Consider the following 27384-nt stretch of genomic DNA (forward strand, 5'->3'; position numbering starts at 1 on the left):
TACAGATGGCACCGAGAATTGATTCCTAAATGAGACTTTCTAATGTTCAGATAGAAAATCAGATAGCACCTGATTTTCTCCATATTCTACATTAGAGCTCTCATTTAGCTGGTAATGATTTCCTACTATGCATTACTGTGACTATATAGAGGCTTTTCTCATTCTGTATTTTGAGAAATAGGATTATTTCATGAAGTCATTAATGAGTGCTTTAGTCTCAGCACCTGTCCAGGTTTCTTTTGAACATTTTTATCCTATTTTTGCTATAACAAAATAATCTTCCCTATCTAGAAAGTGAAGGATTAACAATAAAAGAAAGTGAAGCTTCATGTGTTGATTCATATTGTGCTCGACGTTCACAGGGGCTCTAAGCAGTGAATTTCTGGTTAAGATGTGGGGCCCACTTTCCGCCGTTCAGATCATGTCTTTTGTATCTTTGGCATCATATGCTTGCTTATCTGCTTGTAACAGTTTGGATCAGACAAAGGAATCAAGGCAGGTAATTAAACAACAGACTCTTTCTTAGAAGTGCTTTGAAACCTGGATTTAAAAGAAATCACCCCAAAGATTTATGAAGTACAACCATCAGAAGTATGCCATATGATATTTTGTTGAGATGGAAGATGATTGTAAATGGAATCACCCAGCTTGGGGAGTACCCAGTGGGAATACACCTTCCTGGGTTTTAAGCTTAAGCCATTCACCTTGCCTCTCTCCCCTTTAAGGGTTAAGATGGATCCTGCACTTGACCTCTTTGTTTGCATGTTTTCCAAGACAAACAAGAGGACCCAGGAGAGAAATCAGGCTGAGTAATAGAGTTATGTACACACTACCAAAGATATTTGTAGTTTTTTTGCACAGGTACAGCCTTCATGTGACTAGCCAGTACATCTCATTAATGTTTTGTCATAATGTATCCATTCCTATTATTTGAGACCTATCTGAGAGGATGTAAAGAGAGGTCTTTTGATCACTGTATCCAAATTCAAAGTGTTTCCTGCATTCCATTTGAAATTTATTTTTCTCAGTGCTACAGCTTATACATAGAAGCTTTCTCTAAGACCCTTAGACTCAAGGTTTATCACCTTTGCCAGTTTTTCAGTCTGCATCTCTCTCACATACACACTTTTTTTTTTTGTAATTTTATTGCGTTTTTATCTGAAAGTCAGGACCTCTCACTCCCCTTCAGCCATTTTGCCCATCTCCCTATTCCCCTCTTCTCGGGCAACCACCAATTTCCTGTTTATGGGTCTATTTCTACTTTTTTTGCTTGCTCATTTGTTTTGTTTTTAGATTCCACATGTAAGTGAATCATATGGTATTTGTCTTTCACTTAGCATAATACCCTCTAGGTCCATCCATGTTGTCACAGATGCCAAGATCTCATTTTTTTATGCCTGAGTAATATCCCATTGTATGTATGTATGTATACCTCTTCATCCATTCATCTGTCAATGGACACTTGGTTTGCTTCCATATCTTGGCTATTGTAAATAATGCTGCAATAAAACATACGGGTCCATATATCTTTTTTAATTAGTATTTTCATTTTCTTTAGATAAATACCCAGTAGTAGAATTACTGGATTACATGATATTTGTATTTTCAATTTTTTTTGAGTGCATCCATACTATTTTCCATAGTGGTTCCATCAGTTAGCACTCCCACCAACAGTGTACAAAGGTTTCTTTTTCTCCAGTTCTTGCCAATACTTGTTATTTCTTGTCTTTTTGATTCTAGCCATTCTGACAGGTATAAGTTGATATCTCATTGTGGTTTTGATTTGCCTTTCCCTGATGATGAGTGATGTCGAACCTTATGTATCTGTTGGCCATCTGTATGTCTTCTTTTGAAAAATGTCTATTTAAGTCCTCTGCTCACTTCTTAATTGGGTTAATTGGGTTTTTTGGTATTATATAAATTCTACATATATTTTGGATATAAAACCCTTATCAGATCATTTTCAAATATCTTTCATTTCAGTAGGTGCCTTTTTGTTTCATTGATGGTTTCCTTTGCTGTGCAGAAGCTTTTTATTTTGGTGTAGTCCAAATAGTTTATTTTTGCTTTTGTTTCCCTTGCCTGAAGAGACATGTCTAGAAAAATGTTTCTGTACAACAATGTCAAAGATTACTGTTTGTGTTCTCTTCTAGGAGTTTCATGGTTTCAGGTCTCACATTTAGGTCTTTAATCCATTTTGAGTTTATTTTTGTTTATGGTGTAAGGAAGTAGTCCAGCTTCGTTCTTTTGCGTGTAGTTGTCCAGTTTTTCCTGGATCATTTATTTAAGACACTGTCTTTTTAAAAAAAATTATTATTATTTTTAATTTTTTTTAATTTACATCCAAGTTAGTTAGCATATAGTGCAACAATGATTACAGGAGTAGATTGATTCCTTAATGCCCCTTACCCATATAGCCCATCCCCCCTCTCACCACCACTCCAGCAACCTTCTGTTTGTTCTCTATATTTAAGAGTCTCTTATGTTTTGTCCCCCTCCCTGTTTTTATATTATTTTTGCTTCCCTTCCCTTATGTTCATCTGTTTTGTTTCTTAAAGTCCTCATATGAGTGAAGTTATATGATATTTGTCTTGCTCTGACTGACTAATTTTGCTTAGCATAATACCCTCTAGTTCCATCCATGTAATTGTTAATGGAAAGATTTCATTCTTTTTGATTGCTGAGTAATACTCCATTGTATATATATACCATATCTTCTTATATTTTTTTTTCATATCTTCTTTATCTGTTCATCCATCGATGGACATTTGGGCTCTTTCCATACTTTGGCTATTGTTGATAGTGCTGTTATAAACACTGGGATGCATGTGTCCTTTTGAAACAGCACACCTGTATCCCTTGGATAAATACCTAGTAGTGCAGTTGCTGGGTCAGAGGGTAGTTCTATTTTTAATTTTTTGAGGAACTTCCATAGCGTTTTCCAGAGTGGCTGCACCAGTTTGCATTCCCACCAGCAGTGCAAAAGAGATCCTGTTTCTCTGCATCCTCACCAACATCTGTTGTTGCCTGAGTTTTTCATGTTAGCCATTGTGACAGGCGTAAGGTGGTATCTCATTGTGGTTCTGATTTGTATTTCCCTGATGATGAGTGATGGTGAGCATTTTTGCATGTGTCAGTTGGCCATCTGGATGTCTTCTTTGGAGAAGTGTCTATTTATGTCTTTGTCCATTTCTTCACTGGATTATTTGTTTTTTGGGTGTTGAGTTTGATAAGTTCTTTGTAAATTTTGGATACTAACCCTTTATCTGATATGTCATTTGCAAATATCTTCTCCCATTCTGTCGGTTGTCTTTTAGTTTTGCTGATTGTTTCCTTCACTGTGTATAAGCTTTTTATTTTGAGAGGTCCTAATAGTTCATTTTTGCTTTTGTTTCCCTTGCCTCTGGAGACATGTTGAGTAAGAAGTTGCTGCGGCCAAGATCAAAGAGGCTGTTGCCTGCTTTCTCCTCGAGGATTTTGATGGCTTCCTCTCTCATGTTTAGGTCTTTCATCCATTTCGAGTTTATTTTTGGGTATGGTGTAAGAAAGTGGTCCAGGTTCTTTTTTCTGCATGTTGCTGTCCAGTTTTCCCAGCATCACTTGCTGAACAGACTGTCTTTATTCCACTGGATATTTTCTGCTTTGTCAAAGATGAGTTGGCCATACGTTTGTGGGTCCATTTCTGGGTTCTCTATTCTGTTCCATTGATCTGAGTGTAAGACACTGTCATTTTTTCATTGTATACTCTTGCCTCTTCTGTCATAGATTAATTGACCATATAAGCATAGATTTATTTCTCAGCCATCCCCCTATCTTTTTTAAAAAGTTGTATTCATATCTTATCAATTGATATTAAGACAATTCATGTAGACTTAATGTCTAGGATGTTACTTTAGGCATTAAAATCATTTTAAACTTCATTTATTACTATTCATTGTGTGTAAAAAAAAAAGAAAGACCCTTTAGTTAGGGGAGAGTAGCAAGCATACATTCACAAATGTAGTTGAGAAAAACTTGTGTTTCATGCAATTTCTTTTAGTTCTAAAAAGTACATATCAATGAGGTCAGTTTTATAACTCTGAACTGTATTGACAAATAGAAACCTCATAACAACAGGTCTTAAGAAGATTATATGATCCAAATTCCTTGAAACAACTGTTTCAGTTTTTTTCTTGGAAACTTATGTTGGATAACTATTAAAGCCAATAGCTTAAGTTTGACTATCTTGTTTCTAGTTATCTGGGGAATATTTCTAGTTCTAATTTTAGGGTTTTGACCAACTTTATTAAAGGGAAAATTCTCACCCTCAGCCTTACCAGCTTGCTTCATTATATACACAAACCCTAATAATGTGGAAACCTACTTACTATATTAGAACTTCTTTCAGGGAACTTGGCAAAACAAAGATCTGTCTTTCAATCCCTTTTGACTCCTTTTAAATATCCCAGGTCTGGTTCCCAAGGCTTCAATCTGCCTGCTTAAGGCGGGTGTCTCTGTGTCTTGAACAACACCTTGCTTGATATCTACCATTGCCCTGAGGCTAGAAGAGAAGACAGAGTGGGTGGCCAATTTACCTGGTATGCTCAAAGATCACAGAAAGTGTGTAAAATCTTTCCCCCAAGAGCTTGCCCAAGTCCCAGCAGTTCTCATTTTTGGAGTTCTTCCTCTCCAGAAATACATCCTCTTTAGGAATAAGATATTAATGTTTAAATATTTTAGACAATGTGTATTAAATAGTTGTTACATTTTCTTGAAATGATAAAATGTTATGTATCTCAGTACCTTGAAGGAGTAGAGCAAAGGAGAAGACCATTGAATGAAAGATCTCAAAAAGGGCAAAAAGTGGCAAGACAAGTTCCCCCTGCTACTCAGATATTCCAAAAGCTGCACCTGTCTGTAGTACGTGGCAAAAAAGTACATACCTACAACCTGATGCCTGGGCATGAATATCTGTGTTTTACACCATCCAGTAATACATTTCACACCATCAAGTGTGTCTAAAGTGACACAAATTATACCATAATATTTATTTCTGTCTCCCTTACATCTCTATGTAACATTCTAATTATTCTTTTTAAAAACTTTAACACATCAAACTGCAATGATGTTTTATAAAATAGAAACTGTTTGGCACGAGTTCTGTATATTGTATTCGAAATTAGGATTTGGTATTTGCATCAGGTATTTCACATTTGAACGTCACCTAAGTGAAATGAATCATGATGAATCATATTGTGGCCTTTAAAAATTGAAGAAGACCTACTCATGTAATGAAACCATTCTCTGATGTATATTATAAAATATTTTGACATTTATCAGATAAACTCAAAGTTTCTAATTATTTTTCATCTCCATAAAGCTTGATGTCTGCATAATTTCATGTTTACATAGCCTATGGGTTTTTAAACAATACAGTTGTTAAACATATTATTTGAAGTATTTATTGCCCATGTACAACTTTGGTTTATTTGCCATTGTCATATTTTCTGGCCTTAGATTCACACAATATATAGCTATTCAAATAGTATACATACTGAAAAAAAAATCAAACAGTACATAAGCAGTACTCTTAATTTTGAGTGTCAGAGCAAGACAACAATAGGTTCAAATATTAGTATTACCTCTTACTTGCTAGGTGTCCCTTTGGCCAATTCATTTAATTTCTCTGAGCCTTTGTTTCTTTATCTGTGAAATAGGGATAATAGCATCTATCTGGCGGAAGTGTTGGGAGGATTAAATTACCTAAATGAGTGTAAAACACTTAGTGCAATGTCTGTCATAGTAATCACTTAATAAGTGGCAGTTATTATGCTCTTCTGTTATTCGTAAAATTATTAAATGATACAATATCCCAATGTGAATGACTGTTAAAGATAACTAAGACTCAACCAGTCATTTAAGTTACAGAGATGAGAGATTTAAGATACAGAGATGTTAAACTTGGTCCCCAGAAGGCAAAAAAAGTATGTGAACTAAATGTCTTTGTAAGAACTAGTTGTATACCATAAGACATAGGGTCCATTGTTAATAGTTCTAATAAGCTTTCTGTATGCCCCGAGAGACTCTAGACATTCCTCAAAGAAAGTTGACCCATGACAATCTGTAAGATGTTCACTGTGCTTCGTCTCACATTAAGTGGAACCACATATATTAAATAATGCATGCGTTTCAGACCATTCGCAAAACCTAATGACTGTAAACATTGAGATAAAGAACATCTGGGATTGGAGGAGGGGAAGATGGTGGCGTAGGAGGACGCTGGGCTCACCGCGTCCTACTGATCACTTAGATTCCACCTACACCTGCCTAAATAACCCAGAAAACTGCCAGAAGACTAGCAGAACGGAGTCTCCGGAGACAAGCGCAGACAAGAGGCCCACGGAAGAGGGTAGGAAGGGCAGCAAGGCAGTACGTGCTGCACGGACTGGCGGGAGGGAGTCGGGGCGGAGGGGCAGCCCGCGGGCCAAGCAGAGCCCCCGAGTCTGGCTTGCAAAAGCAGAGGGGCCTGAAGGAGTGTGTTCCTACAGCAAGAGGGACTTGACATCTGGAAGGTTATAAGCTAACATCTCTGCTCGGAGAGCAGGAAGGCTGGAGGACAACGGGAGGGAGAGTTGCTGAGCCCCGGGATGACAGAGCTCAGGTTGGGGAGGAACAAAGGCATTCGCCAGCGCCATCTCCCTCGCCCATCCCCCAGCCAAAATCTCAAAGGGAACCAGTTCCTGCCAGGGAACTTGCTTGCACCTCGCAAACACCCAACATTGTGCTTCTGCGGATCCATCCCTCCACAGCAGGTCTGACTCCCTCCCCATGCCGCAGGGCCCCTCCCTAAGTGGATCACCGAAGGATAAGCAAGCTGAGCCTGCCCCTCCCACCCCTGTGCACCTTGCCGATCCACCCCAGCTAATATGCCAGATCCCCAGCACCACAAGCCTGGCAGTATGCAAGTAGCCCAGATGGGCCATGCCACCCCACAGTGAATCCCACCCCTAGGAGAGGGGAAGAGAAGGCACACACAGTCTGACTGTGGCCCCAGCAGTGGGCTGGGGGCAGACATCAGGTCTGACTGCGGCCCCGCCCACCAACACAAGTTATTCAAGACAGCACAGGGGAAGTGCCCCCCAGTTCCGCACCACTCCAGGGACTATCCAAAATGACGAAACGGAAGAATTCCCCTCAAAACAAACTCCAGGAAATAACAACAGCTAACGAACTGATCAAAAAGGATTTAAACAATATAACAGAAAGTGAATTTAGAATAATAGTCATAAAATTAATCGCTGGGCTTGAAAACAGTATAGAGGACAGCAGAGAATCTATTGCTACAGAAATCAAGGGACTAAGGGACAGTCAGGAGGAGCTAAAAAATGCTATAAATGAACTGCAAAATAAAATGGAAACGACCACAGCTCGGATTGAAGAGGCAGAGGAGAGAATAGGTGAACTGGAAGAAAAAATTATGGAAAAAGAGGAAGCTGAGAAAAAGAGAGATAAAAAAATCCAGGAGTATGAGGGGAAAATTAGAGAACTAAGTGATGCACTAAAGAGAAATAATATACGCATAATTGGTATTCCAGAGGAGGAAGAGAGAGGGAAAGGTGCTGAAGGTGCACTTGAAGAAATAATAGCTGAGAACTTCCCTGATCTGGGGAAGGAAAAAGGCATTGAAATCCAAGAGGCACAGAGAACTCCCTTCAGATGTCACTTGAATCAATCTTCTGCAAGACATATCATAGTGAAACTGGCATAATACAAGGATAAAGAGAAAATTCTGAAAGCAGCTAGGGATAAACGTGCTCTAACATATAAAGGGAGACCTATAAGACTCGTGACCGATCTCTCTACTGAAACTTGGCAGGCCAGAAAGGAATGGCAGGAAATCTTCAATGTGATGAACAGAAAAAAATAGGCAGTCGAGAATCGTTTATCCAGCAAATCTGTCATTTAAAATAGAAGGAGAGATAAAGGTCTTCCTAAACAAACAAAAACTGAAGGAATTCGTCACCACTAAACCAGCCCTACAAGAGATCCTAAGGGGGATCCTGTGAGACAAAGTACCAGAGATATCACTACAAGCATGAAATCTACAGACATCACAATGACTCTAAACTCATATCTTTCTATAATAATACTGAATGTAAATGGACTAAATGCGCCAACCAAAAGACATAGGGTATCAGAATGGATAAAAAACAAGACCCATCTATTTGCTGTCTACAAGAGACTCATTTTAGACCTGAGGACACCTTCAGATTGAAAGTGAGGGGATGGAGAACTATTTATCATGCTACTGAAGTCAAAAGAGAGCTGGAGTAGCCATACTTATATCAGACAAACTAGACTTTAAATTAAATTCTTTAACAAAAGATGAAGAAGGGCATTATATAATAATTACAGGGTTTATCTAACAGGAAGAACATAACAATTATAAATGTCTATGCACCGAATACGAGAGCCCCCAAATATATAAAACAATTACTCACAAACATAAGCAACCTTATTGGTAAGAATGTGGTAATTGTAGGGGACTTTAACACCCCACTTACAACAATGAATAGATCATCTAGACATATGGTCAATAAAGAAACAAGGGCCCTGAATGATACATTGGATCAGATGGACTTGACAGATATATTATAAGTCTGCATCCCAAAGCAACAAATATACTTTCTTCTCGAGTGCACATGGAACATTCTCCAAGATAGATCACATACTGGGTCACAAAACAGCCCTTCATAAGTATACAAGAATTGAGATCATACCATGCATACTTTCAGACCACAATGCTATGAAGCTTGAAATCAACCACAGGAAAAAGTCTGGAAAACCTCCAAAAGCATGGAGATTAAAGAACGCCGTACTAAAGAATGAGTGGGTCAACCAGGCAATTAGAGAATAAATTAAAACATATATGGAAACAAATGAAAATGAAAATGCAACAATCCAAATATTTTGGGATGCAGCGAAGGCAGTCCTGAGAGGAAAATATATCGCAATCCAGGCCTATCTCAAGAAACAAGAAAAATCCCAAATACAAAATCTAACAGCACACCTAAAGGAAATAGAAGCAGAGCAGCAAAGACAGCCGAAATCCAGCAGAAGAAGAGAAATAATAAAGATCAGAGCAGACATAAACAATATAGAATGTAAAAAAACTGTAGAGCAGATCAATGAAACTAAGAGTTGGTTTTTTGAAAAAATAAACAAAATTGATAAACCTCTAGCCAGGCTTCTCAAAAAGAAAAGGGAGATGACCCAAATAGATAAAATCATGAATGAAAATGGAATTATTACAACCAATCCTTCAGAGATACAAGCAATTATCAGGGAATACTATGAAAAATTATATCCCAAAAAACTGGACAACCTGGAAGAAATGGACAAATTCCTAAACACCCACACACTTCCAAAACTCAATCAGGAGGAAATAGAAAGCTTGAACAGACCCATAACCAGCGAAGAAATTGAATCAGTCATCAAAAATCTCCCAACACATAAGAGTCCAGGACCAGATGGCTTCCCAGGAGAGTTCTACCAGACGTTTAAAGCAGAGATAATACCTACCCTTCTCAAGCTATTCCAAAAAATGGAACAGGAAGGAAAACTTCCAGACTCATTCTATGAAGCCAGTATTACTTTGATTCCTAAACCAGACAGAGACCCAGTAAAAAGAACTACAGTCCAATATCTCTGATGAATATGGATGCAAAAATTCTCAATAAGATACTAGCAAATCGAATTCAACAGCATATAAAAAGAATTATTCACCATGATCAAGTGGGATTCATTCCTGGGATACAGGTCTGGTTCAACATTTGCAAATCAATCAACGTGATACATCACATTAATAAGAGAAAAGATAAGAACCATATGATCCTGTCAATCGATGCAGAAAAGGCATTTGACAAAATTCAGCATCCTTTCTTAATAAAAACCCTTGAGAAAGTTGGGATAGAAGGAACATACTTAAAGATCATAAAAGCCATTTATGAAAAGCCCACAGCTAACATCATCCTCAATGGGGAAAAACTGAGAGCTTTTTCCCTGAGATCAGGAACATGACAGGGATGTCCACTCTCACTGCTATTGTTTATCATAGTGTTGGAAGTTCTAGCATCAGCAACCAGACAACAAAAGGAAATCAAAGGCATCAGAATTGGCAAAGATGAAGTTAAGCTTTCACTTTTTGCAGATGACATGATATTATACATGGAAAATCCGATAGACTCCACCAGAAGTCTGGTAGAACTGATACATGAATTTAGCAAAGTTGCAGGATACAAAATCAATGTACAGAAATCAGTTGGATTCTTATACACTAATAATGAAGCAACAGAAAGACAAGTAAAGAAACTGATCCCATTCACGATTGCACCAAGAAGCATAAAATACCTAGGGATAAATCTAACCAACGATGTAACAGATCTGTATGCTGAAAACTATAGAAAGCTTATGAAGGAAATTAAAGAAGATATAAAGAAATGGAAAGACATTCCGTGCTCATGGATTGGAAGAATAAATATTGTCAAAATGTCAATACTACCCAAAGCAATCTACACATTCAATGCAATCCCAATCAAAATTGCACCAGCATTCTTCTCAAAGGTAGAACAAGCAATCCTAAAATTCATATGGAACCACAAAAGGCCCCAATAGCCAACGTAATTTTGAAGAAGACCAAAGCAGGAGGCATCACAATCCCAGACTTTAGCCTCTACTACAAAGCTGTCATCATCAAGACAGCATGGTATTGGCACAAAAACAGACACATAGACCAATGGAGTAGAATAGAAACCCCAGAACTAGACCCACAAACGTATGGCCAACTCATCTTTGACAAAGCAGGAAAGAACATCCAATGGAAAAAAGACAGTCTCTTTAACAAATGGTGCTGGGAGAACTGGACAGCAACATGTAGAAGGTTGAAACTAGACCACTTTCTCACACCATTCACAAAAATAAACTCAAAATGGATAAAGGACCTGAATGTGAGACAGGAAACCATCAAAACCCTAGAGGAGAAAGCAGGAAAAGACCTCTCTGACCTCAGTCGTAGCAATTTCTTACTTGACACATCCCCAAAGTCAAGGGAATTAAAAGCAAAAATGAACTACTGGGACCTTATGAAGATAAAAACCTTCTGCACAGCAAAGGAAACAACCAACAAAACTAAAAGGCAACCAACGGAATGGCAAAAGATATTTGCAAATGACATTTTGGATAAAGGGCTAGTATCCAAAATCTATAAAGAGCTCACCAAACTCCATACCCGAAAAACAAATAACCCAGTGAAGAAATGGGCAGAAAACATGAATAGACACTTCTCTAAAGAAGACATACGGATGGCCAAGAGGCACATGAAAAGATGCTAAACATCGCTCCTCATCAGGGAAATACAAATCAAAACCACCCTCAGATATCACCTCACGCCAGTCAGAGTGGCCAAAATGAACAAATCAGGAGACTATAGATGCTGGCGAGGATGTGGAGAAATGGGAACCCTCTTGCACTGTTGGTGGGAATGCAAAGTGGTGCAGCCACTCTGGAAAACAGTGTGGAGGTTCCTCAAAAATTAAAAATAGACCTACCCTATGACCCAGCAGTAGCACTGCTAGAAATTTACCCAAGGGATACAGGAGTACTGATGCACAGGGGCACTTATACCCCAATGTTTATAGCAGCACTCTCAACAATAGCCAAATTATGGAAAGACCCTAAATGTCCATCAACTGATGAATGGATAAAGAAATTGTGGTTTATATACACAATGGAGTACTACGTGGCAATGAGAAGGAATGAAATATGGCCCTTTGTATCAACGTGGATGGAACTGGAGAGTGTTATGCTAAGTGAAATAAGCCATACAGAGAAAGACAGATACCATATGTTTTCACTCTTATGTGGATCCTGAGAAACTTAACAGAAACCCATGGGGGAGGGGAAGGAAAAAAAAAGAGGTTAGAGTGGGAGAGAGCCAAAGCATAAGAGACTCTTAAAAACTGAGAACAAACTGAGGGTTGATGGGGTGTGGGAGGGAGCAGAGGGTGGGTGATGGGTATTGAGGAGGGCACCTTTTGGGATGAGCACTGGGTGTTGTATGGACACCAATTTGACAATAAATTTCAAAAAAAAAAAAAGAACATCTGATCACACATCTTTAGACTTTGAAAGATGGGGGTGGGGAGTATAAATCTTGTTGCTCACTGCCAGCGCCAGGAATTCTTCTGAGTAATAAAACATATCGATTCCAATAATGTGTGCTTTTTCCTGACTTAAAAAGTTTTGATAAAAGGCCTATCTTGTTTGTTTTTTGTTTTTGTTTTTGTTTTTTTTACCTGCTTAAACCCTAAAGAGTTCCATAAGGGAATGGATGAAGTATTCGAAGTATTCCTGAGAAGTATATACCATGGCACTGAGAATATGAGCTGTTTCCTGCTGGGGATGACAAGACAACTGAGCTATAGATAGATCTGCTGCTGGCAGAAGTGTCCCTGTTCATCAGATCATTGCTATTTAAGGCATTTTCCCATTGGGGTTTGTACTGCAGAAAGTGAACATATTCAAACTAGAGTATAAATCCTCAGTGATCATATTGAAGAATTTGGAGGAATCTCCTTTTATAAAGTTGAAGAGAATATCCTGAGGTGACAAAGTATTCTTAGGAAGGCCTTATGGCTACTACATAGAAAGATGGGAAGAGAGTTTCACATCTGTTGGTAATACTTATCAACTTCAGTACCTAAAGTTATGTTATTAATTGCTGAGAGGATTTTAAATAGCAGAAACAAATCCAGGAATCATATGCTCATTACATAATATGCTAATTGAGACTTCTACAAACTTGGGTTCACTTATTAAAGCACTTTCATTATATTGGGCATATGTCTGTATTCATCCATGCATTTACCAAGCATCAACCTCATTTAAGATGAGGAGGTGTAATGGAAAGTTCACAGGCGCTGTGTGATGGTTTGGATGATTTTGAGTAAGTTTCTTGTGCATTTAGAGCTACAGCTTTCTTATTTAAGAGAAAAGAAAAAATACAGGATTATTGATGAAAAGGATTAAATGTTATATGCAAGAGTGCTTGAAACGGCTTTTAAACTAGAATTTGCCCTCAATTATTATTAGGCCCCTTCTTTTTGGTATCTGAGATTACATCCACATTTACCAAGTTTTATTAGCAAATACCCACAATGACTTTTACTCTTTGGTGGTCGTCCTTCTTCTCACAGTGTCCTCTGGTTTTCAGAATGATCAAGTGTAGCTTATTGTGCAATGATTTATACAATCAAGTCAAGTGGCTTTCTCAAAAATTTATGTGGTGAAGTTAGGTATTTGCCTGCTTGCCTAACGGAAGAGATTCCCTAACATGTGAATTCTCAAGACATTTCCAAAGAGCGTAGCCTTGTGTTTAACTGAGCATGGCCACTGCTACCCACAGCCTTCCCCTGGCTGGCAGTGCATACTCTCTTAAGCCCATTAAGTTATGGACTTTTAACCCATATTTTTCTAATGTTTTTAGTGAAGTCTGCTGTGGTCCCTATTGCCACCATTACTTTTGTGATGGTGAGTTGGTAGGTTTATGGTTTAATATATTGTCTTTTCATTTATATGGGTTTTTCTTCTTAATTTATCTAGTGATCTGCTTGTTTGGTCGTTTCACCTTGTGCATCTAGTGACTGTTCAATTTGATTTCCTATTAAAATTTTATGTGTGATGAATTCTCTTTTCAGAGTGACAAGTTTCCTGTGATTTATCCCTTCCATAGCCTGCTATTCATATTATGGCAGGATTAATTCTACTTTTTTTTTTTTTTTAATTTTAGCTAGACCCTCCCTCCTCTGTGCCTACGGTACACTCAGTTTGCTTTACTGTTGCAGTGCAGACTTAACTTTAAGTGGTAGCCATCTGTTTATGTGTCTCTCATACCTAGTGGGTTGTGAACTTCTGGAGTCCAGGGACTACATCTAATACTTTATTCATCTTTGCATCCCTCTTGCTTGACAGCACCTGACATGGCACAGGGTTGGCCCTTAGTAAATCCTGAATGAATTTATTCTATGGAGATTTGTTCTGACTTAACTTGTGCATTGCTCAAAGAGCTAAAATACGTTTGGGGCTATAACAATGTTTGAGGAGGCATGTCATGTCTGGGCTTAGTTTATCATGTACACAATTGTAATTGGAGTGTGTAGTTGCATCCTTCCCTGACACCAGTTTTCTTAATCTCCTTTAATATGATATTCCATTTTAATAGCTTCCATATTAGCATGAGGATTATATATTTTCACTAATTAGTAAAGGTATTAAAAGAAGAGCCCTTTGGGACTGCCTAATTTACCCACTTCTACACTTAGCATGGTTTCCTGTCCGTTGTTTTTGTATATGCTTCATCCAGATCTCTCTAAATTCAGTTCTGTATTCACATTACTGGTATAGGAGTGTCATCTGTGTCCCCAGGTTAGGAGGATGGTTAAAGCACACAGTCTGCGAGGCAGGAAAATACCATATACTGTAGACACAGGCAAAGGCTGCCCCTGAAGCACAGAGGGGGAGCACCTTACATGCACCTGTAGAGGAAGTGAAGGCCTGGGGAGGTGGTCAAGGAGGAGCAGTTCTTGAGGTGAGACTTAAGAAATGCATGGAGAATAACAGACAAAGGGGAAAGGGAGCTTTTTTGTCAGAAGAGAGGCAGGAATAAAGGTAAAGGTTTGAAGAGCAGTGTGCTCAGAGTGTGGGGTTGGGCAAGATTGCTTGAAGTCAGGGAGCATGGAGTGATGACTCCTGGGCACCCAGCTGTAGCCAGCCTTGAAGGCTGTGCTATTACACACCCAGACCTCATTCTGTCAGTGGGAGGAAGCAGCTTCTATGCCAACATTTTGCCTACCTGTGTTGATTTCTGGCCAAGATTCCTGTAGTGAAGTGGTTAAGATTGTGAACTTTGGAATCAAACTGCCTGGGTTTGAGTCCTGGCTCCAGCACTTACTGCTGTACAACTTTGAGAAACTGTGCTTAGTTTCCTCATCACTAATACAGAGATAATAGTAGTACCTCTTTCACTAGAATTGTTGCAGCGATTAAATGAGGTTGTATTCTATGACACATACATAGAATGGCACCTGGTACTTGCTCTCTGTTAAATTAAAACTCATTGCCACAGTTAAATGGACAATCACATTCTGGTAAGTGTCTAGTAGGCCCCTAAGGTCAGTTAGCACCTTGCGGAAGGCCAAACTTCCTTTTTAAAATCAGTTTATTTTTGAAATCAAATGTATTTGTTATGTGGCCTGCTTTTGCCTTTTTGTGTAAAGCTTTTGAAAACACAAAGTAACTTTATTTGCTCACTTTCTCCCTTGTAAAACTGAGAGTATGGATTTTCTTCAAAATTGAAAGCATTAGGCTTCAGGATGCAGGGGTTATTAGGAGTGAAAAGTGAAGCTGGAAGCTGCTGGTGATGGTGTTAAGTCTTTCCATCTGCTACACAGGAAGGGTTGAGAGGAGGAGTCTAGAGAGATGTTTGCTTCCTGAGGTTCTCGAGCCACTAATTCAATCTAGGCTAACACAGAACAGACTTTTCCTTTCTGATGCTTAGATTCTGGAAAGACTGATCATAGGCCTTCACTGCTCCATAGCATATGTCATCAATACAAAGATATTGAAATGAATTTGTCTCACTGTGATTTCAAGGTATCCACCCTGTAGAAAATATACCTGGCTTTTCTAGCCCCCAGTTAGGTGGAAAATATTCCAGAAATGCTAGCTTCCAGGGGCTCTCAAGGAGTTGCTAATCCTTTCCATTTAAATATTCTGGAATCCTTCTATCATCAATCTTTGACAACCAACTCATTTAAAATTTCCCTGAGACAGCTTTTTGTTACTAGCTAAATATATAGACTGGAATACTATTTTTATTTTTGTTTTAAAAGAGCAGTTTTTAAAAACTAGAAATTATTAGGATTATTTGTTAGGTGAGTTATTTTAAAATATTTCCTTTTTCATAAATAGGATTTTGGAAACCCTCGCAAATCACATTTTGTTATTATCAAAATAGAAACATTTGATGTGATCCAGTGTGAAACCAGAGAAGGCCATAAGTCAGTTTTTAAAATTATTTCCTACAAAAGTATTGCTCTTGCATTCTTGGTTTCTCTGTTTTCTGTTTCCTTAGGATAGGTCTGCTTTGTAATTAGTGAAGGTGCATGTCTGTCTTTAGGCAACAGCCTAATCTCTATGGCCATATGTGCAAAAGCAGTATAATTACAATGTAGTATTAATTGGGCCATGTGACTTTCGCTTTAATTATTTGAAATTATCTTATCTTTCCATTGCTTAAAGCATGTCAGTGGGTGAATCATTGGATAACATGTTTGTGTCATTTTTGTAGAATTAAATATGTGCACATTTACATAAACTAGGTAAAAAATTCTACATCTTTTGATAATGTTATGGATAGATCTTTTTCTCTGTCTCCAGCATCAATATAAGCCTGAGGAAATCAGATGTTACAAAGAATTGATTCTTTACATTTTGCTTAATTCATAGAGTGCCGATTGGATTCTCGATTTCTGGCTGAGGAGGGTATCACTCTGGGTTGACATAAGTTGGTAGCAATTTTCAGATTTACTTGTTAACGAATTAGAGATTCCCAGACTTTTATGCATGTTCTCTAAATAATTTGGGTAGGAAATTTAGTGGTCGGTACCCATTTTTACTAAATACAAGTAGTTGGCAGACTGTGTAGAAACTGGCATTTATCTGTGTTCAGATTTTAACTTTTGTCTCCCTGTTTTTTCAGTTGTTTTTATTTCAGTTGCTGCGAGGGCTGTCTTACATCCACCAGCGTTATATTTTGCACAGAGACCTGAAACCACAGAACCTTCTGATCAGTGACACGGGGGAGTTAAAGCTGGCAGATTTCGGTAGGAAAGCAGTTAATTACCAGTCTATTTTGTCACACTGTAAGAATGCCAGGCAGATGGTGGCACTCCATTTGTTTAGGTGTGCTTCTTCTATCATTATAGATCATGGTAAAATATTATCAGGAGTGAAGGATTTTTTTTTTATGATCAACATCATGCTTAGTGGATTTTTAAAACATTCACACTGCTTTTTAGAGCCTTGAATAATCATAAACATAAATCAGATCTCATATATTTCCAAAGGAGAAGGCAGTAAAATTTTGAGCATAAACTATATTAAAAGAAATCTATTTTTTTTTCACTTTTTCTTATAAAAATGTCAAACACATTCAAAAGTAGAAGGATAGTATAAGGACCCCTCATTACCCATCACCCAGCTTCAACAATTATCAATATATTGTCAGACCTGAAGAAACCTTAATTTAAGCCTCTGGACTTTGGCGGGGGGCATTCCAAAATATATTCAGTAGTATATGTTGCCCCCAGTTTTAGTAATTTAAAAATCTAGGGCCAGTGTTAAGCTTTCCAGAAATGACTGTTTCAAGATTTCTCAATAATTTTATAAAAGTAGACACAGATTCTGATTTAAAAGCTGTGGTTTTAAGTCATTATAAGTCATCCCTTCCTTAAAGTTTTAAGCTTGGTCTCTTGCAGCTTAGAAGCTTTCTCCAAACTCTGTGTTGAGCACACAAAAGGGAGCAGAACCTTTGTGTCATCCATGCTGGCTCCCCTCCCTTCATCAAGGGTGACATTCCTGCGTTACCCTGGCTCTGTCACAGCAGAGAGGGTGCTGAGTTGATTCCCGGCACCAGGGGATGCTGATGGCAGCATGATATGTTGACAGTGCATTGCCTCAATTATTTTTGAATACATATTCTGATTAGAAATTTGTTCCATTAAGAGTGGAATGGAAATATTACCCTCGGGACATAAACATGCCTGAGGTTGAAATATACGCTTTTGCTGAAAAATGATTATCTTTTCCCACCCCACCTTTCGATAAATAAAAGAGCAAGAAATGTTTATTTCTTATTTCAAGGTTAGTAGACCATTCAGTACCTTTGGAACGAATCTACTCTATTGGGTTTTATATATCCTTTCCTTCTAAAATTGAAATAGAACAAAAGTTAGTATTTAACGAGTGATATATTGCACAACTGTCATTTATCTTCATCTAGTTGGTAGAAATGATAAAACTCCGCTTGTGTGTGTGTGTGTGTGTGTGTGTGTGTGTGTATGTGTGTGTGGTTTATTGCCAAATTTTAGCATCAAAATAATAAATGTTCAATGCAGTTTCATACTCCAGATATAAAGTGGCCAGATGTAAAGGCTTTCTATTACGGAGTAGAAAACAATGGGAGAGTTGGTGGGTGGAGGAGAGATTTGTAGTTCCTCAAATTTAGAGTTATTGGATTTGCTGTAAACATATTTTGTAGTTTATCATTGTCAGTGAATTAATAAGGATTTATAGTGATTTTCTTCTGGTGTGTTAATATACTATAAGGTATATGTAGGAGTATGAAATTGCATTGAACATTTAAGTCTATTGAACATAGTTTTCCTGTATATTTATAAAACACATTTTACAAAGTTGATTTTGTCTGTATAATTAAGGGTATAATGATTATATGTAAGTGCTTACTGGGTATTATTTTTGAATTTTATGACAACGTTTTTATTATAACTGTCAGGTAAGTTCATCTTAAAAGATTCTTATGGATCTTTAAAATGGACATTTTATAATATCAGATTCAGAAATAAATTGAAATGCAATTTTGAACAATTTAGAAAGTGACTTAGAAAATTAGGAAATTTAGGGATGCTCAAAGCAAGCATTAATATTTTCATTTTCTCTTTTCCAAGTACCTTTCCCCTCATCCTCTGCACTTTTCTTTCTCAAAACATATTGTTTTGTAAACAATTTTCACCTATGAAATATGTCGTGAACATTTTCTCATGTTATTAAATGTGAAAAACTCATTTATAACAGCTTAGGTCTTAGATATTTCCTTTAATGGCCAAAACCTAGTCTCTTTCTTCAGTCCCTTATTCATTGAACATTATAGTGCTTGCTACATTTCACTGTTGGGTACAGTCCTGTGCTGAACGTGTTTATAGGCTTGTAGGAAGCCTCGTGTGGTGCAGTTGCAGTGTTGAGTATTCTAAAACACTTGAATCTTTGTACCAGACTGCTCTGCAGAAAGGTTGTGCCGTGCAGCACCTCACCTCAGTGTCACGGATTCAGTCTCCCTTGCCAGGAACACACACTTGGCGTGCATCCTGTGTGCAAAGTGTAATGAGCGAGACTCAGCCACCAACTGACAATTTCCCCCCAATTAATTGTGCATTATTTTTGTCTTTTAACTTAAGACATACAATTAACTGTGATTTACTGCACTTGGGCACGTGTTTATGTCTGAGATGAAGGAAGCACAGTAAAAACTGTGGAGAAGCTAGGCAGTCAAAATGGGATGCTTCCAGGCGCAGAACAATTAGAAACACTAGGCCTTCATTCAGACTTTGATGTATAAAGAGCTTTAGAAGCAGTTCCTTTGTCCTAACATTTTTTTTTTTCCTATGTGAAAAATGATTAAACGAGACAAATGAAATCTGAATATAGGTCCTATATTGTAAATACTATTTTTATTAGAAGAAATACTTGGCATAGGTTGGGGGGGGGGACGACACTGAAATTTATTGAATTTATTCTGTGCACTAGACACTTAGAAATTCTTGTTTTATTCTCTTCAACCTAGTATGGTATAGTAACATATTTTTGAGAGAGACCTGAACAGAGAGGTAACTGATTGCAAAACTGGGATTCAGAAGCTTGATTCATAGCCTTCAGTCTCAGGTAGCCCCAAGGTCTTCTTTGTATTTATACATATAGATGCTTTACCTTAAAGAGCTTCCTATTTTTCTAGTAAATTATTGATCGGTGTATGTACATAGTTCAATAATTCTAGCAAACCATTGTATATATTTTCTCTATACAACAAATATGACACCCATGCTGTAATAGAAATAGATTGCACTGATATTAAAAAGAAAGCACATTACATGGTTTAAAGAACACTTTGTCATTTGACGAATTCAGTAGTAACAAGTGAGGTCAGCAATAGTATTGAAGAGATTTTACTTGCTGGACAAAGTAAACCAGACAATCATGTATTTGTAGACCCATTCAGATTTAAGTGGATTGTAATTCTGAAGTCCAGCTACACACAAAAAAATGCTGTGTCTACTTTTTCTTGTTAGCAAAGTTGTATTTAAGTGTTTATCTGGGCCTTGTTTTCTATATGCATTTTGAATGAGTAAATTATACATGATTTAGAATCACTATGGCTTTCCTAATGCAGAAGTTTGTCCTGCCCATATAAATAAAATAAGAAAATTGTATAGATTTCTAAATTTCTAAAAAAAAAGTTCATCTTTCCATTACCTGTATGAAAAAAATATTTCAAATCTCTCATCCAACCTGTGTCTTCACCACCTTGTGCTCTGCGCCTCTGGTGGTACAACCAAACCGCAAACCCATTCACACATCAGAGAGCCTCTTTGACTCCATCTTTCCCTTTGCATGGAATACTCTTCTTCCTGCTTGCCACGTGGCTACCTCTTTCTAATCAAACAGGTCATAGATCATATATCCCCTATTTATAAAGAGGCCACCTTTCTAAAAATAGAACATTTCCCATCACTATTATCCAGTTTAACTTCTTCAATAGCACTTATAGTGCACTGTAATTATTTTATTTGTGTATCTGTTTCATTTTTTTTATCCACTACTTGATTTAAGTTCTGTAAGGTCATGGACTCAGCTTGTCTTTCTCACTCTTGTCTGCGTTATGTCTATAACCACACTTAACACATAGTAGGCCCTCAGTAATTATTGGTTGCATGAATTAAAAATATGCGTGACTAAATAGAGTATTAGTGTGAAGATTTGCTTTGGTAAACCAGCAGTTTACGAACTAATTTTCTCTTCATCGGTGCTTTCTTGGCTGGGCATAGTCAAAAGTTAAATCAGTTTGATAGTATTGGAGCCTCAGGATTGCTTTGAAGCTCTTACACATAGGCCCTACATACCCACTTGCATTTACTATGTTTGTAGCCTTGGACTGCAGAAATAAGTCACTGAGTGAGTGTAAAACATACACAAAAAGGTGTGTAAGATTTGAAGTTCCTACTCTGTAGGCCTTAAGTGGTCGTCTAGTTACACTGTTGTTGAGGACAAAATGTACTGATTATTGAATTAGGGGAGCAGGCTCTGTCTATAACTAGCCTGTGACTTTCAAGAAGTCATTTATTCCTTCTGGTCCTTAGGCTCCTCAACTGAAAAATAAGAGCATTGAACAGGTACTTTCCAAGATCCTTTCCTGTGCTGTTTTTTTTTTTTTTTTATGTTATTCATTTCTGAAATTATTAATTTATTTTCTAATAACCAGATATTTGCTCGTGATTAAAAATCAGTCCATTGAATCTGGAATCAGTGCTACACCATCCTCCCTTGAATCTAATGTTTTTATTCTATCTTCTGGAAATTCCAATAGATGAGAGCCACACTTTTATAATATGCACTGAGATCACATTAAAAGAAAATTATTGAAGTATGACAAGTAAATGCATAAATAAATTCACCGAGAAATTGATGTTCATTTGCAGTATAATAGTATGAAACTTAAGGGTGTATTTCCATGTAAATGAGATTAAAACAAAATAGATGAGTCTGTAGAATTGTGGTTTCCTGCAGTCCCTTCAAGGCGATGATGGTGTCATCCACATTTTCTGGGTAGTCTCCCACTGTTATAAAGGGTCATGCCTAACTACATGGAAAGACAGCTGGGCTGAATTTGCCCCTGTAAAAAAGAAACAGTGAGAACTCTGTAATATAAGCACGTAAGCTTTCACTTATGTTTTTTTACTGGCTTTCCCAACCCAGGAACCATGTTAAACAGCTCTGTGGTTTTAATCAAGTAAAATTGGACAGGTCTCTTTCCCACCAGAGGTCTAAAATACTACCTTCCTAGTGTTGGTAGTTTCCCCCTCCAGGCTGTTCCTCATCTCGATTTAAGAAAGGAAATTATTGTAAATCACATTTTAGATTAATCTGCGGAACACACCAGAGATATAACTCTGCAGAGGCCATGGTCAGTGCAGAGTTTGTTTGTAATGTGCCTCTCAGAATTCACGTAGGGAATAGTTGAAAACAGGAGGAAATCAGCCGCTTTCAGATGCAGAGTAGAGTCTGTCAGTTTGATAAATAGAAAGCCTCTGAATAAATGCCTGTTAGTCCCAAAAGTATAGACCTTTAACTATTTTTTTATCATTAGCATATAAAATTCACCGTGGAAGCCATAGTTACAAATTCAAGGTTAGGTATAACTTAGCCCATTTGTTATGGCCTGTAGGCTTCCATTTTACTGTATCTTTGTTTCAGAATATATTTTCTATTAGCATAATTAACCATATTTTCCAGTGAGGTGTCACTCTGCTTTTAAAAGGCTTTCTCAGCAGTTTAATGCATGAGTAGTTTTAATGCAAAGTTCAGATGCTTGTTTTCATATACATCTGAAAACCGGAGACTATTTTTAGAGCAATTGATGCTGCAGTATGTACCAAAGGAAGATCAGCTTTTCCATAATTTTTCTAGACTTCATTAAAACTCGAAATGAGAATGTGCACATCTAAAAGCTATCAAAGAGATGATCAAGATTGCATGTTAGAAATAATTTTGATTGACATGTGAACAAGACAGTTATTTTCCCCGACTCACTCTTTTAAGGATGTGGTTACCCTTTTGAAAAAGAAATGTTGATTTAAAAATTGCCTTCTCTCTGATCATAAAATTCTCATTCAGCTCCATTATTTAAATCTTATTTAATATCCCACTCATCCCTTTGAAAAGTTTTCTGACATTCAAGGGGAATAATGACAATGAGGGTAACATTTAATTACATTGTTTTTCTGTTTTGTTCTATCACAATGTAACTTCTCCCTATCACAGGTATGCTAACATGCCACATATTTGAGACAACTTTTTTTCCTTTTAAATAGTCTATATCTTTTAGAGTGGTTTTAGATGCACAGTAGAATTGAGCAGAAAGTATACAGAATTCACATGTACTCCCCATCCCCACAGAGGCATATAGTTATCAACATCCCCCACCAGACTGGTACATTTGTGACCCTTGATGAACCTACGCAGATATGTCAGTATCACCCAGAGTCTATAGTTTACATTAGGGTTACTCTTGGTGTCATACGTTCTTTGGGTTTTGACAAATTATAATGATGTATTTGCCATTATAGTATCGTACAGAAGAATTTCACTGCCCTAAAAATCCTCTAAAAATCTCATCTATATGGGGTTTTTACAAGCTGTAAATGGGAAGAAGAGGAAATATACGAATTCTAACTCATATGTATATTCTACTCTATGAGACACTATGAGTGTCTATGAGACACTTCTCTGTTCAGTCACCATAAAGCAGATTGAAGCAGTGTGGATGGGGGTTGATTGCTAAGAATGGCAGCTTCCAACTCCATGGAAATGAGGAAATTCAAAAGAGTGCTAGTTCATTCTTAGCCAAATCATGCATGTGAGGTAATGAGACATCTTAAAATGCAGAACAGACTGCTCCAAATTGGGCTGATCATCTCATTCTCCACCATGGATGGAAACCTTCTGGGCACAGGGATTTCAATATGCAAAACTATTATATATTTTTACTATACAATATGAGGGCAGAATTGTTGGCAGTAAATCAGATAAGTGATGAAGGATCTGAGTTGAAATATACCAGTGTGTTCTTAGAAAAAAACCCGCATGGGGGGGGGGGGGGCTGGACACTGAGTGATGGTGGTGATGACCAGAGTGGAAGAATTGTAGGTGATGTTAGCAAGTGGGGCAGGGAAACAAACCTTAGAATCATGTAACACTCACACGCTATTCAGGACAATGATTACACTTGAACATGAGGTTTGTTAACCTATAGGTAAGTGTAAAAGTTGCTTAGAGTTTAACAATTCACTAATGTCCCTTAATTATGGATCTTCCCATGTCTCCTGTGCTTTCCCGTCTAAGAAGCCACATTTTAAAATGAAGCCAACACCAAGCTCCACTGATACAATGTCAATAGACCTGATTTATAATAGAACCTTGGATGATAGTGTTTCATTGTAGTCTAAAGCATGTGTTTTCAGAAATTTTTACTGGCAGCTAGAAAAACTGGCTACTATGGAAGATCTGAGATACATTGTAAATTCTGAAAGTTAGACATACTTAAAAAAATTTGTCATCTTGATATTTTTTTTACTCACTTTAATACTATCATTTCAGTATTAGTTGCTTTCCCTCTTGTGTTTTCTAAGGTTTCTAAAATGCCATATGTGTTTGTTTACTTACTTTTGGAATAGTGCATATTTATATTAATATTAAAAATTTTCTTCTTACCTTGAATAATATCTTCTGTTGTAATAGGTAAACATAAGAAGCTAGGACTTTTCTTTTTTCATTTTAATAAAGGAAAGTACTATAGGGCACCTGGGTGGCTCAGTTGGTTAAGCATCCAACTCTTGATTTCAGCTTAGGTCATGATCTCACAGTTTGTGAGTTCCAGCCCCATGTCAGGCTCTGCGCTGACAGCATGGAGCCTACTTGTAATTCTTGCTCTCCCTCTCTGTCTCTGCCCCTCCCTGCTTGTACACACACTCTCTCTCTCAAAATAAATAAACATTAAAAAATGAATTAAAAAATTAAGAGAAAGTACTAGAAAATTAAAGAATTAAAAAAATAAGAACTAGTGATCTGTGTTGCTTAGGAATTTTAGATACATGTCTGAAAAAAGTCTATTTTACCATATACTATAAAAATAACCTTGATGTGTATAATCAAGTTTGTATTTCTAAAATAATATGACTTTTTGCTAAAATTCAAACCTTAAAAATGGAACATCTCTCAGTTAAATGTCTGTCAAGTTATTTGACGTTCTGATTTTTAATCTGGAAGGATATTGGTGTAAAATGCAGTTTGGAGTGCTTGGGTTTTCTTTCCAGTTTCGGAGTTGGAACTGCCAGCTAAGAAATCTATTGTGTGAAACAACAACCAGCTAACGTTAGCTGTGAAAATTGTGCTCAGAACCAGCCCAGGAGCAGTGGGTGAAAGGGGTCAATGAGTTGGCTAAATTGAGTGCTCTCCACACAAGAATGGGACAAGAAAGGTATAAAGAGAGGCATGAGAAAAATCAAAGATTGCAAGATTATAAGGCTGTGATGGTTTCTGAAAAGTTGCTGGTAAGCTCTCAACCTATTTGAAATAAATTGGGAGCATTTAATAAGAATCACTACTATTGATGTTAAAAGAACAATAAAAAATAAATATATGATGTGGCAACTTTTCGCTCAAAGAGTTGGAAGCAGAATGTATGTTTTCAAAGTCTTTATCCAATTGTTGATAGAGACATATCACTGGGAAAGTTTTGTTATTTTTGTTTTTTGATAAAAGCAGCAAATCTATGAGAGGAAAGTTGACATAAATCTGTTATAATTGTGTAAGAAAATCCACTACATTCACATTTCCAGAATTTTTAATTTCAGATTTTCTCTGGATTTTGAAGGAAACTCAGAGATTGTCTTGTCCAAATTGATGTATACACTTGGGGCACCTGGATGTCTCAGTCAGTTAAGTATCTGACTCTTGATCTTGGCTCAGATCATAATTTCACAGTTCATGAGATTGAGCCCTGCGTCAGGCTCTGTGCTGACAGCATGGAGCCTGCCTCTGATTCTCTCTCCCCCTGTTTCTCTGCCCCTTCCCTGCTTGTGCACACTCTATCAAAATAAAGAAGTAAACATTTTTTTAAAATGTGTACACTTTGGCCCGGCAATGGAAAATAAATTAACATTGTGCCCGTTACTTAGTAAGTGATGTGTTAAATTATTATTATTGTTGCTGTGTCTCTAGAGCCCTAGTGTGGTACCCAATAAACTTTTGTTAACTTACTTAACGCATACACATGTTTTTCCCCCAAACTTATAAGAAAGCTAACCAGATGTCTTGTTCAAAAGAGCCTCTCCTGTTCTAAGAATCTGTGTCAGATGAACAGTGTGATCCTTGTCAGGAATCCATCAGTCCTAACATTAGAATTAGCATGCACATCTTGGGGGAACTGCTAAAAACAATATAAAGAACGATTCTCACAGTAGACCTGCAGGAAACCTCCTTGGAAATACAAGTTGGAATGGAGCCTTGTTAATTTATGAATTAGAAGGAACCACTCTCTTTAATTATATTCCTGGGAGAAATTAAAGCATTGAGAAGTCCTGTGGACAGAAGAAGCCTGAGTTGGCTTTAACAATGTTCCCCTTATGACTCAGCCATGCTGGGCAGTAGTTGAAAAATGCCCCTGATGCCTCCCGGTGGGAGAAATCATCTGTTCAAATCTTGCCTTTTCCACAGGTTGGGAATAAATAATGCACAACTCCAGGCCAGGTGGAGCCATAACAGAAGTACTATGTAAAACCATTTAGATCTGAAATAGAAAATGTTTTACATGGAAGTAAATATATCCAAGTGAAAAGATAAGATGAAATAAAATGTTCCGAAATGGTTAGGGTGCAGATTCTGGAGCCACATGCCTGAGTTTGAATCTTGCCTCTGCGGTTTACAAATCATGTGTCCTTGGATGAATTACTTAAATTCTCTGTGCCTTAGTTTACCTGTTTGAAAATAAGGGTGATGATAGTTATACTGGGTACCTCACAAAATTGTTAGAAGACTTGAATAAATTAATGCTTACAAATCACTGAAGGACAGTGCCTGGCTTATGAGACAATCCGTACAAATGTCTGTTGTTACCCTTTCAGGGTTTAGGGTTTACGTGTTCAAAATGTTATTTGTTTTTAATGTGTAACATAGGATATAATATGGGATATTATTCAACAGTTCATTCAACAGATTTTTCCTGAGTGCCTCTCATGTACCCCACACTGCTCATGGCTGGTTTACAGTGGAGAGTCATGGCCACACGGTTCCTGCAACTCTGCTCTCAGCTTTCTTTACCATCTTGCGGTTACCATTTTGAATATTAGTTACTGTATTATGTGGAGATGCCCCAAGGGCTAACTTTTTTAAATGATCTGATTTTTACATCATTGTCTTGTATATTTTATGGAAATTGTCATTTGTCTATATTAAAGTATAATTACTGGCCAAGGTAGAATGTTCAAAGTAATTCTCTACAAATCACTATTAAAAACTTACTGTGGTTTGTAGTTCAGATTTTAAAGTATATCTATCACATTGTGACTCAGTTTAGCTTCCTTGGTAAAGGGACTAAGATAATTGAATAAGAGGGACTAATTCTTGTGACAAAAATTTTTATGATAGATTTGTACCATTAGTGTCATACTTTGAGAATAAGATTATACATCATGTAAGTTCTTTTATGAGGCAGACACTTTG

General features: G+C 37.3%; 1 protein-coding gene across 6 annotated transcripts in view; it reads left to right on the forward strand.

Moving 5' to 3' along the window:
* CDK14 (cyclin dependent kinase 14) overlaps window positions 1-27384 on the forward strand; it is a 614333-nt gene that overhangs the window by 311561 nt on the left and 275388 nt on the right. For all 6 annotated transcript variants that reach the window (XM_060633845.3, XM_060633844.3, XM_060633843.3 and 3 more), the window contains one exon: window positions 16796-16919. In XM_060633845.3, coding sequence (XP_060489828.1) covers window positions 16796-16919 — 124 coding nt within the window. The remainder of the gene's footprint in view (window positions 1-16795; window positions 16920-27384) is intronic.

The sequence above is a fragment of the Panthera onca genome, chromosome A2 (genome assembly GCF_046562875.1).
Source record: "Panthera onca isolate mPanOnc1 chromosome A2, mPanOnc1 haplotype 2, whole genome shotgun sequence".
Taxonomy (NCBI): domain Eukaryota; kingdom Metazoa; phylum Chordata; class Mammalia; order Carnivora; family Felidae; genus Panthera; species Panthera onca.